At 32.1% G+C, this 13,712-nt stretch overlaps 1 protein-coding gene across 1 annotated transcript in view; it reads left to right on the forward strand.

The window, feature by feature from the left end:
• The window catches only part of TDRD3 (tudor domain containing 3), a gene marked incomplete at both ends in the record, with an annotated part of 127,567 nt that overhangs the window by 28,112 nt on the left and 85,743 nt on the right, over positions 1-13,712 (forward strand). The window contains 2 exons of the mRNA XM_084235239.1: positions 5,756-5,840; positions 8,330-8,395. Coding sequence (XP_084091365.1) covers positions 5,756-5,840; positions 8,330-8,395 — 151 coding nt within the window. The remainder of the gene's footprint in view (positions 1-5,755; positions 5,841-8,329; positions 8,396-13,712) is intronic.

Below are 13,712 nucleotides of genomic sequence, written 5' to 3' on the forward strand. Positions count from 1 at the left end.
GAACCGGCTGCAGAGGCTGCAGGCAGCTTCGCAACCCAGCGCCCAACCGCTGCGCCACCGGGGAGGCCCCATGACTCTTTTGATATGTTTCTTGTGACCCAGTATGCGGTCAGTCCTGGAGAATGTCCCATATGCACTTGAGAAAAATATATACTCAGTTCTCTCTCTCTCTCTCTCTCTCACACACACACACACACACACACACACACACACACACACATTTTAGCCCATTTGGCCTAAATCTTTAAGTCTATTGTTTCCTTATTTATTTTCTGTCCTGTTTATCTGTCAAATGATGAGAACAGGGCGTTGACATCCCCTGCCACAAATATGTTTTTTTTCCAATAGATTTGATACTTTTTAGGCTGTTGTAGATAATGCTGGTAAGAAATTTATTACATAAATATGCTTGGTGCTTTCTAAAAGTCATACAAAATGACCTAAAACACATCGCTCTTTTCCTTTTTTGCTTGGAAAAGATGTCAATCATGGATATTACATCATTTGAGAGACACTGGTACAAGAATGTATGCCAAAAATAAGTTGAAATAGGAACAAGCTTGCAGATAATTTAAATAATCCAATATGATTAGTAAGCATAAAGTGTGTGCCTCATGCAGGCTGAAAACTATTTTGCTTAACTTGCATATTGCTTTACAAAAACAGATAAAAATGAGAAGATCTGACACCAACTTCCTTACTTATTCTCATACAGACAATAACTGCTTTCAACTAGAGCTGAGTTATGACTGCCTCCTTTAGATGGCACGTGTATTCTTCAGTTTGTCTTGGTGGGTGCTCCTCATTGTGTGTGTGTTGTAATAATACACAGGTATAAGGAATAAGTTAGACATGGGATTTTACCTGCTTTCAAGGGAATGGATCAAAGGAAAATTGACTTTGTTTTTCCTTACCTGTGGTAAGAGGTGGTAACGGTAAATCCACTAATTATATATTTAATAAATGAGATTAAAACAGTATTATAAGAGTTTTCTGTCAATTGAGATTTTTTTTTGGTATGTATGAATCTTTACACATTATGCAGTCCTTGGAACGTGCTCACCAATACTTGTGGATCCAATTTAACCATCCATCTGATAAATAAGTCTTCCTTCTAACATTCTCATGAAGGATATATCTCCAAAGATCAGACATTTATTTCTTTTTGAGGCAACATATTTCATGTGGCATTCAGAATCCTAGGACAACATACTGTTTCTGATTCATATTATTTTAAAATTTGAGATATAAGTAGTATATTTATGTTCATTTCAGGTATACAACATAATAATTTGAAGTTTGTATATGTTGTGAAATGATATCCACAATAAATTTAATTAAAAGTAACATCAATTACCAGACATAGTTACAAATATTTTTCTTGTAATGAGAACTTTTAGGATCAACTTCTTAGCAACTTTCTAACATAAAATACACTATTAGTGACTATAATCACCATGCTATTCATTACAGTCTCAGGATTTATTATTTATTTTATAACCTTCTCCGCTCAGGTGGGAGTGGGGTGGAGGAAGTTGGTAAAGCTAAAAGCCCCAGTTATAAAACTGAGATTATTGAACTGTAGTTTGGACATGTCTGTTTATACATGTTTTATATAAAGTCAGTTTTACGTGCTCAAGTGACTTTTGAACGTGAGGTGAAGATGTTCTGATAGTGGTGGTTAGGCTATGTGACCCTTCTATTAAAAATATATTTATTGTTTGTAATAAGAAATTCCCTGTCCCCCAAATTGTCGATAATAATTAATTGCAAAGATTTTATTTCTTAAGACAATTGCTCAGGATAACAAATAAAGTGACTAAATGAAACAGAATTTTAACGTCTTTGTTTCTATTTATGAAAAATGGGAGCACTTTCTAAGATCTTTTGAAGCACTCATAAAACTGATTTAAATTAGCATTATTTGAAGGTAAAATTAGTAAGAAATGTTATTCTGTTCTGTATCATGCAGAAATATAGCCCTTTACTGCCCTGCTTGTCAGTGAAATATGTTCGATATATTTTTAGTTACGTATATTAATGAGTGGTTTTATGTTTTTCCATTAAAATCCCCACTAAAAAAGGGGAAAATGAGTGCTTCTCCTGGCTGTTTTAAACAAGAGCTGTCTGGGCTTGTTCTTATTTAGGGTCCACGCCCTTGGGTTTATATGCTCAAAGATGACATGTGGGAACTGATTATACTTCTCTTCCCTGGAGGTCCATTGTGCATAAGTGCACAGGGATCAGATATGGCATGCCTGCTCCAATTTGCAGTTCTTTTCTTTCTCAGTGACCACATTAAGACTGCTGAATTTTGTGTTGTTTTGGTCTTTAGTTAGTGCTATACTGTGGTGCACCTTGCAACTGATTTGGGCATTTGATTTACTTTTATCACTTGTTTTATTCATGGGTGATATTAGAGTTTTACATGTTTATAGAGGCAGAAAAAGAGTAATGTAAATCTTTAGTTATGATTAATTTGGACTCAGTCCTTTTGTGAAAATGTTCAAGTATTTACAGAAGGATCACCAGGATGTTATTTGGGGAGAGCTGTGAGAATGGTCTTGATAATTACTGAGTGAAACTGCAAGGCTCAAATCCTTGCTTTTTTTCTTTTTCTTTTTCTTTTTAGTATTAAGGATGAACAAAGGAAATCTTGTAAAATTTGGCAGTTGAGACTGACCAATTTTTTATAATTTGTTATATTCAGGAGACCTTTTATAGGCATTATTTGAAAGAAATCATGTGGTATTTGTCTTACACATGAACAAAATTAGATTTTCACTCTCTTATTGCTCTGCCTTTATCATTTTTGTTAGACTTTTCCATATTTTTTTGGAACAGGTATTTTTATTGTTCTAACAATTTTTGAATCTCTGATTATGAATGAAAATTAATTCCCTGATAAGTTGCTCTGAAATTTGACCTATTCTTATTTAATGTATTTTGGAACTCATTGGTTGAACTTGCCTGGTTGTGGTTTTTGTTTTTACAGTACCATCTATGATTCATAGAGGTATTGGATTATATTATTTCAGATGCATGGTACCACATCACACCAACCACCAAAGCACCCATAGTCCTCTACCAATAATCTGATGACCCCCTCCTCACTTTGCTCTCTAACCCTGGTAGCCTCAATTTTTTCAGATTTCTAAGGTTTGTTACTGGTTTGGTTTTTCTGAGCTTTTATTTCTCTATATTTCTCAGATGAGTGACACCATCTGGTATTTATCTTTCTCTTTCTGACTTAACTTTGCTTAGCATAATTACTTCCAGGTCCATCTATGTTGTCACAAATGGCAAGAGTTGAGAATTTTTTTTTAATAGTGGAGTAATAGTCTGTTGTGTTTAATATACAATGTCTTTTTAATCCACTCATCTGCCCTCAGGTGTGTAGGTTGCTTCCATAACTTGGCAGTTGTGAATAATCCTGCAGTGAACACAAGATACATATTTCCCTTTAAATTACTGTTTTTGTATTCTTTGAGTAGAGTTACTGGAATGTATAATAGATCTATTTTTAATATTTTGAGAAACTTCCATACTGTATCCCCACCAACATTGCATGAGTATTCTTTTTTTTCCTTCACATCCTCACCATGTTGTTCTTTTTTATGTGTTTTGGTGAAGAACTTAGGTGACTAAAAAACTGATTTATATAGACGATGGCTTTTATTTGCAAAGTATTTTGGTCTTAACACTGCATCACTTTATTTTGGGTGCCTTTTTTATGTAAAATGGAATAGGTGAGCTCGCTTTTCTAATATCTATTCCAGTTAATCTAGCATCTTAGAGGTTTTTAATTCTAAAGACCTGGTGTTCCAGAAAACAGAGTATTTTACTAATCATTACATATTATTTCGTCACTGTAGAAATTTTGAAAGTTGTGTTTTGTGATTACTGCATCGCCCATATTCACCCATATTCCTTTGTGTACTGCTGTTTAAAAAAAATTGTTTTCAATTTATAGTTTTGTCTCTTATTTCTTCTCCATCTTCTAGCCAAAATGTTTTAGGTTTTGCCTGTAGAATGGGCTTCACACTTTCTTACTTCAATGTTTTTGCTTATATTGTTTTCTTTATACCTGTTCTCTTTCCCATCTGTCAGCTACTTTTGAGCCCCCATAACGTTTTGTTTATAATTATTTTGACTTTGTAAAATAGCTGTTTATATAACTGCTATGCTGCATATGAGAATATAAAATTCTTGCAGGCACATGTTTAATTGTCATCATTTTACTGTCCCTATTATTAATTCACAAAATACTTGTCATATAAATAGGGACTTAATTAATATTTGAAAAATTGAATTATAAGATGACTAATTGAAATTACAGATGCAGTCAATGGCTGTGAACAGTGAAAAATTAACAGGATAATAAGGAAATTAACTTACCCATTTTGAATTAAAGCAATATTTTAACTATCTACACTGCAGACATTTGTATTCCATGCCCATTAATTCTTATTCACCTAAACATTTAACACTTCTGTTTTCCCTTTGTACCCACTTAACTGCTTGCCTTCATTCATCATTTTAGTTTAGCACTGCCATACGCTTAAACTTTTAATAGTATCTAATTTTGTTAACACGCTCTTGCTTTGATTTATATACACATGTTCTAACTTTCATCTCCTTGTACTTGTTCGTAGACTTATCAAGCTTAATTTAATCTCTTAGTGCTTTTTGGTTCTCTCCTATTTATATATTTTTTTACTTGTTCTTTTACTTTGTGAGAAAGCATTTATTCTTTGTTTGTTAAAGGCATATGCCCTTTTGTTGCTCTCTCTCTGTGAAGTTTACATTGACAAGTGTCTTAGAATCAGTCTGCTATTGGGATTAATGGTAGAATTGCTAGTTATCAGGAATGAAATTGAGTTAGCTCTGTAGGGTTAGCACTCCTACATTTTTTTAATGGGAGACTGTCTTAAATGGCAATGCTAGTACCAACCCTTTGTTAATGGAGTTGATACTGATCACAAAAGATGTCAGATGCTAATTGACATTTTCACAGGTGAGTTGATACTTGAATTGTAGGATTTATCAAAGAATTTCAAAATCATCTTAATGATACCCCCCTCACCCTCCCATGATAAATGGATGGTTGACTTTGACTGGATAAAAGAACAAAGGGCAGTGAGACAATGAGAACAAAAACTGAAAAAGAGAGGAAAAGTAAAATATATATGTATCAAAAATTTCCCTATCTTTGTCACTTGGAGTCATGAACATTTATTGATTTGGGGGAACATTGGTTAGGAATGATGAGAAGATTTTGGGGAACATTGATTGAGAGATGAAAAGATAATGTGAGAAAGTGTCACAGAGGAATTTATATTGATGTAAGCTTAAAACCAAGTTCTTTTTAGTTCTGCTTTTTATAGCATATCTCAAACTCTAATGAACTTACTGTATTGCCAGATATTTAAGGTACATATTATATTTGTATATAATATGTAAAGGTTAGTAAAGGTTAGCCCATACATTCCTTAAGAAGATGTTTAAATAGATTTTCTCAAAAAGCATACAGCTAATGTAACACAGTCTCACTTAACATACATAAAAAAGAAAAATATGCACTGTTCCTTCCTTTCTATCAGAGATAATAAGTAAATAGGAATTATCCTGAACTCTTTCCCTCGTAATTGTAGTGAAAGCGTTTGAGTAGAGAACAAAATTGCATGTAGACTTAAAATAATTTTCATTAATTTTGATTTTAGAAAATATTAAGCCATTTATTTTATTTTAACAGGTTTCTTTCAGATGAAGGCATTGAAGCTTGCACAAGTTCTCCTGACAAAGTCAATATAAATGACATCATCCTGATTGCTCTCAATGTAGGTTATGTTTATTGACTTACAAAACATCTTTAATCTGGAAGCTATGGTCATGAAAAGTGTCTCATAGAATAAAATGGATTTTATGATAAGTAATATGGAGAACATTTTTCATTTTTATTGTCTATTTAAAGTTGTAGTGATTGTTGGATTTGGTAATTTCATCAGCCAACTACTAGAGATATATTTTTTTTAACATCTTTTACATAGAATCCAATGAAAGAATGGGGAAAAGCAATTAAAATTGCTTTTTTTAAACCCAGTGATCAATTATTGCATTTTATTTTGTTTACAGTAGCTATAAAATAGTACTAAAAACTGATCATTTCATTAAAACTAAATGCTATTTAATTTGTGCAGAAACACTAGCTAGGTTATTGTTTTTTGACACTTGTATTTATTACTTCAAAATATTGATATAAGTAACATGTATTGTGGAAGTCTGTAAATAACCAGAAAAACAAAATAAGAAAAAACTACTTATAATCAATGATAATGTTTTAAGAGTATGTATATATATATATATAAAATATTAAATATATACATTTCTTTCCGACTTCTTCCCCTCTACCTATGGAGATTAGCTTTCTGATTTAAGAGATAAAAATAAAGATTGTTTGAAATATAGATGTGGGTAAATGAATATTCTTTTTTCAACCTGTGATTAATCCCTGTGGAAGTTTTTTTTTTTTCCTTTATAATTACAATCTATTAACAATCAAATTTATATAATACAATACATAATCAGTAGCATCTATAAGAGAATTATGTCTGATAAATGCATCATACCACTACAAAATAGGTTAATGTAAAGCAGAAATTGCAGCAATTGAATGAGCATTGAAATATATATTTATGTAAGTATGTGTAACTTTTTCTTTTCAAGTAACATTTGTATTTTTATAATTAAGCTTGGATTTAAAAGATAAAATTTGTTTTGAAATCTGTCCTTTTTTCAGCTTCTTTGCAGTTGAGTTAATAAGACTAGTAAGATATTTTTTTTGTTTCCTATCTAAGTACTTAAGTTCTTAATAAATAGGGCTATAAATTTTTCTGTAGTAAACATGTTAAAAATTATGTATGTTATCTATGACCAGAAGTGAAAATATTTCCTAGACACTCTTCTTTAATTTACACCTAAATGGTGAATTTTACTGTCAAAAATGTTATAAAGAACTCTTTGAAGATGATAGGAGAGATTTTATGACAATCTTTGCTTTTCTCTATTTGTCTTATTTACATAAATAGTAATGAACTAACCTAAAACTTTGTTACTGTCATTTGGACTTGAGGCTTAGTTTTGCCTGGTATAGGTCCAGTTGGTGAGTTTTAGTTTAGAAGTGATACTTGTACTACATTTCAATATTTGGATATTTCAAATAGGACAATATTCTATTGTAGGTGTGCAAAGAAAACTGTTCTAGTTTTCTACTATGTGTATGAACATCATTTCATATTACAGTACTTTTAATCATCGTGTGTATTCTCCTGAAGTGTAACATGAATTGCTCCCTTATTACCTATGTGATTAAATGCACTCTAAATCTGTTTTATTTTTCTCTTAAGCTGGTGAAGAGTTACTGTTTACTATATTTTAGTGAATAACAAAATAATACAAATTTAGTTATTAATTTAATATATTAAAATCACTAACATAAAAGTAATTTCTTAAATAATTAGGCCTTTTTCATGAGTGAGGTAATAATCCTCCCGTATTTTTTTTTTTTTTTTTTAACCATTAAAGGTTTTTCATTTCCTGAAGAGGACACAACTGTTAAAAGTTAATGCTTTTTATGTAGACTGTGTGGTTTTGGTTTTATACCAGAAGTGGTATAACTTTGTGTTAATTTTTATGATTTCCTTTCTATGTTTTGCTGACTAATGCATCTTTATATAGCTAGCCATTTGTTCACCTACTACTTTTTCTATATTTGTTAAATGAAATTAATTTTTACTACAGTAAAGTCTTCTAACTCCTTGAAGTGGCAGCAGTATTGTTCAATAGATGTTTGTATGCTATAAATTTGTTTTATATTGAGTATCAGAGCATATAGGAAAGTGTGTCTTCACATCACTGCATATCAACATTATATAGAATTTAGTTGTTAAAAATGTGCCTTTTTTATGTATCAGAAGTAGTCATTTGGTTTTGAATTGTGGAATTTATTTTTTAGTAAGATTGTAGTTTATGTAAGATCAAGTTTTCAATTTTAACAGAGAATTTAGTAAGTTAAAAGATTACCCGAAAATATGACTAGAATTAAGGCCTGGCCTTATGTTTTATTGTACAACTTAGTGGTGTATTTTAAACAATGTATGTGTGGGGTATATTATTTGAAATGATTATATATATAGATCTCATAAACAGTCAAAAGGCATTTATTTAAATTTTGTTCCACAGACCTTAAGTATCTCATTTTTTGTTTGTGAGTGAGGTTATATTTACTTTTCTCTATAAATATATTTTAATAATACTATTTTTATTTTAGACAGACTTGAGAACAATTGGCAAGAAATTCCTCCCCAGTGACATCAATGGTGGAAAGGTAGACAAGGTAATGAAATGTGTTGATGTCTTAAGTTATACAAACCACAATAAATATGAACATCTATTAAATTACTGCAATTTTTTTTTTTTGTCAATAAAAACAGCAACTACAAAATATTTGGAGGTAAACAGGTCACAGAGTCATCATAGTGACTTTCTATATACGTGGATATACATGGAAAATGATCAAGATTTAAACTTTTAATCTTCTGGTGATTTTTCAACTTTAAAAAAACTTTGTTTTAGAATTTATAACCATGACACACTTTCTCTAAATGCAAGACTTTTCAGATGTTAGAGCTCAGGACAAGAACTTTTTCATACATTTTAATTTTAGTTTCCTGTTCCTAAGTTTATTTATTGAACTTAATTAATTTAAAAGTAGGAAATTGTGGGCCTCCCCGGTGGCGCAGTGGTTGAGTGCTGGGTTGCGAAGCTGCCCGCAGACTCTGCAGCGCTGGTTCAATTCCCGGCTGCTCCCCGGCCACCGGGAGAGGGTCCCACAAGGCGCACAGACCTCTCCTGCTGCCCTCTGCTCCCCTCAGCAGTGTACTTCGGTCCTTCTGCCTGCTTTGCTCCCCGCTCTGGCTCTGGTGAATTCTCTCACCCTCCCACGCTTCTGACTGTACCCAGTGCTTATATAAATTTAAAAAAAAAAAAAAAAAGCTTAAAAAAATAAAAGTAGGAAATTGTAAGAAATACTAGGATCAATTTGGCAAAGCTGTCCATTTGGTTATTGTTACCATTTTTGCATTACAGTTAAGTATTCATGTTACAGTTTTTTTTTTCAGTGATCTTTTTAAAGTATGAGGATGCAACTTTTAGATAACAACCATTCTTTTGTATTTTATTCATTTATATCCATTTTCTTCTTTTTCTTACAAATGCATATAAACTGTGCCAACCAAGAATTTTTTATGCGGTCACTTTTGGACTATTAAGAACATCATTATCTATAGTTTAAAGAAATACTTTCAATATGTATGTTTCGTATTTTAATAATATATTCTTAATCAACACTAAGTTATTTTAAAGTTATTGTACCTCAGACATTTTAAATTTAGATGATTTTAAAAGCCTGGAACATAGTAACATTTTCCACATTTTCTAAATACTAATACATTTATGCAATGCATGATACTTACTGTAAAGAATGACAAGAGTCTCTAATCTACTGCAGGTTTTTAAGAAGCTACCCAGAGATAAAGGCTTTTCAGACTCCTTAGTAATTCATTTGAGTGTTTAACTCTATTCCATGTCTGCAAACTTTAACCTAAATTCTTATGCTGCACCTTGAAGTCTGAATGTCTTCTTTATCTTCCCTCAGGGGAAATGGAGAACATCTGCTTACTTCCCTTGTGAATAATTCTTTATATACTTGAAGACCTGGAAATGTCACTTCTACAGGTTTCTTTTGGCTGTAGCCATCTATCTTGGTTCCTTTATTTATTCTCAGTCTTAAGCTTTTCATTTACCTTCGTTGTTCTCAGAGTTCTATCTAGTTTCTCAATTTTTTTTTATTGTGGTGGTAGTTCTCAGACTTCATCGTACACCGGGATCATCCTAAGGCTTGGCTAAAAGATTCTGCCCTGCCCTAGCTTCTGATTTCATTGAATTGGGATAGAGCCTAAGAATTTTATTTTGAACTTGTTTCCGTGGTTTGTTAATTTACTGGTCTAGGTAGCATACTTAGAAAATAGCTTAATTATAGAACCTCAGATTAGGCACCAATCTTATGGGTCTAGAGCATGCAACAGTTCTTTACAGGAAAAATAACTAATATCAAAGCAGAGTCTATGTATCATTATACTGATTTATTTGATAAAATTTTTGAAACTTTCTGGATTACTGGTTTTCCATTTTCTCTGTGAATATTTTGAGACCTTCTGAGAACCTACCTTTGCTTATCAGATCATTGAAATGGTACTGATGAGACTTTTCTCTGCTCCTTCCACCTCCTCAAAGACTTTTTTGCTTTAAAGTTTTGAATGTAACTAACAACAATAAAAACAACTTGAAACTTTTGAATCTAGAATTTTCTCTGCCAAATTTTAACCATTCAAATATTCTTACTGGTATTAAGACTTGAGTTTATATTTAATAAGCATATACAAAATTAGCCCTTTTCACATGAAACAATCCAATACCCCTTCTGCTCTTCAATTATATTTTCTTTACTACTGCTAACATCAAATATAGTTCCCTTCACAGTATAGTGAAGATGTTTTGAAAGATAATTTTAATAAAAATTTCGGAAGCTGACCTATAGGAATTGCTCATTTTATTTGCCTTTATTTAAAACTTCATGCATTATATAAAAATACAGGCATTTTTAGGATACAATAAATGGTTATGGAATATATTTTTGATATGAATAGCATATATTTTTGTTTTTAAAATAGATAAATGCAGTAAACGTTACTTTATTTGTGCCTTATTGGAATGCTGTATTAACAAGCATTTTACTGTGTTAATGGTAACTATGTCATTATAAACACATGGCTGCAGTCACTAAACTATGTTATAATTAGTTATTGTTTAAAATAAATTTTTAATAAAAAATTTAAAATTTGTTATTGAGAGATCTGCTGGGAAATTTAGCGAATGGTATTATAAAGCAAATAAACACTTCATTATTTTATTTTATTATTTTTTTTGTGGGACCCTCTCCTGTGGCCAGGGATCGAACCGGCGCTGCAGAGGCTGGCAACCCAGCGCTTAACCGCTGCTCCACCAGGGGAGGCCCTACACTTCATCATTAACTCAGTTATCAGTGACCCCAAGCCCTATTGTAGAACTGTTAACTTGATCTGGGTAATCTTAGTGTAATAGAATCAAAACAAGCCTAAAGTCCTGTTCTCATTAATTCTTGTTTAGTTGCAAGCCAGCCTATGATATTACCATTCCTAAGAGAAAAAGCCGAAAGAAAAGTGGTAAGAGAGTTTTTGCTCCAATATTTAAGTAGCATATAGTTAAGAGGTAAGAGGGGGAAAAGGAGACTGCCATCTTAGATGCTGCATCCTTTACTTTTGTGTGGTTTCTTTGAAACAACCATGTGTCTTAGAAACCTATTCTCTATGCCTGATGCTCAAAACATTGTACTTACACATTCCCCAATACAAAACAGTCATTCTCTTTGGAGGTAGGTTAAAGGAGTATAGAGAGGAGTCTTCAAACTTCCTCCCCTGAGAGGCCAGAAGTGAATGTTTACATGGTGTGTGTTGTTATTATTATTACTATTAGATAACATTTTAGCATTTAGGGATTGAGATTGAATAGGAAGAATGGAAAGCTGATAGATCTCTGATCAGGGAAGAAAGATTTTAGGTCTGTAGTTAGGAGAAAAACCTTTACCCATAATACGTTAAATCTATAACTCTTTTGTTCTGAGATAAATTTGGGGCCTTCATTAGGCATTATCATCATGAGTTTAAAACCGAAGTCTCAGTAATTGTTATTAGTTATCACTGATTGTTTTGGGAGAAAAGTAGAATGGCAAAAAGTTTAAGTAACTATTAATTTAATATAGTTTTTTGCTCATGTTCTTTTTTTCTTTCCTACCATTCTTTTCTTAGCATTATTTTGCAGTTCTTCTATTTTCTCCATACGATGACCCATTACTTTGACACAAAGGTTTCAGACAAATTAAAAAAGAGGTGAGATTGGAAAAGATCATTGTTTTTTCTGGAATTCCAAACCTAAGCTACATTTTCCCAAAGACAATTTATGTTTGATTTTTATCTCAAGATTGTGTGGACGAAAGGATGTATGATGCGGAAGCCATATTTTGCTTTTTTTTTTTCCCAGAATCTTTCAGGATAGTCTGCATTTTGTAGATATTATACGATCCTGACTATGATGGTTTGTAAGCTAAAATCATGGTGAAAAGTCATGACAAAAAATGAAATAAACCATACTTTCTATAAACTTTTAAATATTTTTCATATTTCCTCTAAGTTTAATATTTTGCTATAGGAATTTTTATAACTTTAGCTTCTGAACCAGGGTGTAGAAATTATTTTTTTTGTAGAAATTATTTTTAAAATCGGGCCTCCCCGGTGGCGCAGCGGTTGAGCGCTGGGTTGCGAAGCTGCCCGCAGCCTCTGCAGCGCTGGTTCGATCCCCAGCTGCTCCCTGGCCACCGGAGGAGGGTCCCACATGGCGCACAGAACTCTCCTGCCTCCTGCTGCTCCCCTCAGCAGTGTACTTCGGTCCTTCTGCCTGCTCTGCTCCCCACTCTGGCTCTGGTGAATTCTCTCACCCTCCCGCGCTTCTGACTGTACCCAGTGCTTGTATAAATAAATAAATAAATAAACAAACAAACAAATAAATAAATAAATCTTTAAAAAAATTATTTTTAAAATATAGGTTAATAGAAAATTACTTTGCTGCTTGAGAACTTTAATAATTACTATTGGAACCCAACCATAAAGGCTTTCAGTTCTGTGTTTATTTTTTTCTATCTAAATTCTGTGACTGACAGGTTGTATATACTTTTTTGAATAGAAATCTGTGATTAAAGACCTGTTTTTTCCAAACGGCTATGACCTTCTTAAGTTATGGGCAATACCAACATCAACCACAAGATGGCTTCACTGCCTTAAAATTCGAAGTGCGTGAGTGCTCACTCTAATAGTCCAGAAATTAGATGGTTTAAAAAGTAAAATAATTGAAAAAGTTTTAAATTGAGTTTAAAGTAAAATGTTACATATATGTTAATTTATTTTATGCTAAATAATACAATTTACCAGTATTCCTTTTAGTAAATGTGCTTTTATTTTTTTCAGAAAAATGGATTACTGAAATTCTGATTTTACTATGCTTTCTTTACAAATGCTTATTAGTAATTATTAATAGGACTTCCATGGAGTTTAAAAGCAACTGCAATATGTATTAGATAAATACTTCTGATAATTGAAAAACAAGAGGTTATGATAGAGCTATGGAAATAAGCAGAAAAGATACTTGCATAGGTGTTACTTTGACTGGGCGTTCCACTGTTTTTGTTGTAATTACTCTGAGTGATTGAAATTATGTGTTGTGCTATTACTTTGTTGTATAAATTGATTCTTTTTTTGGGTTTTTTTTTTTTACATTTTGTCTTTTTATTTTACATATTTTTTATATCATTTTTCATTTTTGCACAATGTATTCATTTTCATCTTAGTTATAGTCTCCATACAATTCCCACCCTCCTTATTTTGATCCTACTCCATTCTCCCCCCTGTAAATTGATTCTTTTTAAAGGGCTTTCAAGTTTAGGAAACTCTATTCAAGTTGATGTTGTCTACTTTTCAGTTACCAAGCATTTATAATATCTCGTT

The sequence above is a fragment of the Talpa europaea genome, assembly GCF_964194135.1.
Source record: "Talpa europaea genome assembly, chromosome: 6".
NCBI classification, from domain to species: domain Eukaryota; kingdom Metazoa; phylum Chordata; class Mammalia; order Eulipotyphla; family Talpidae; genus Talpa; species Talpa europaea.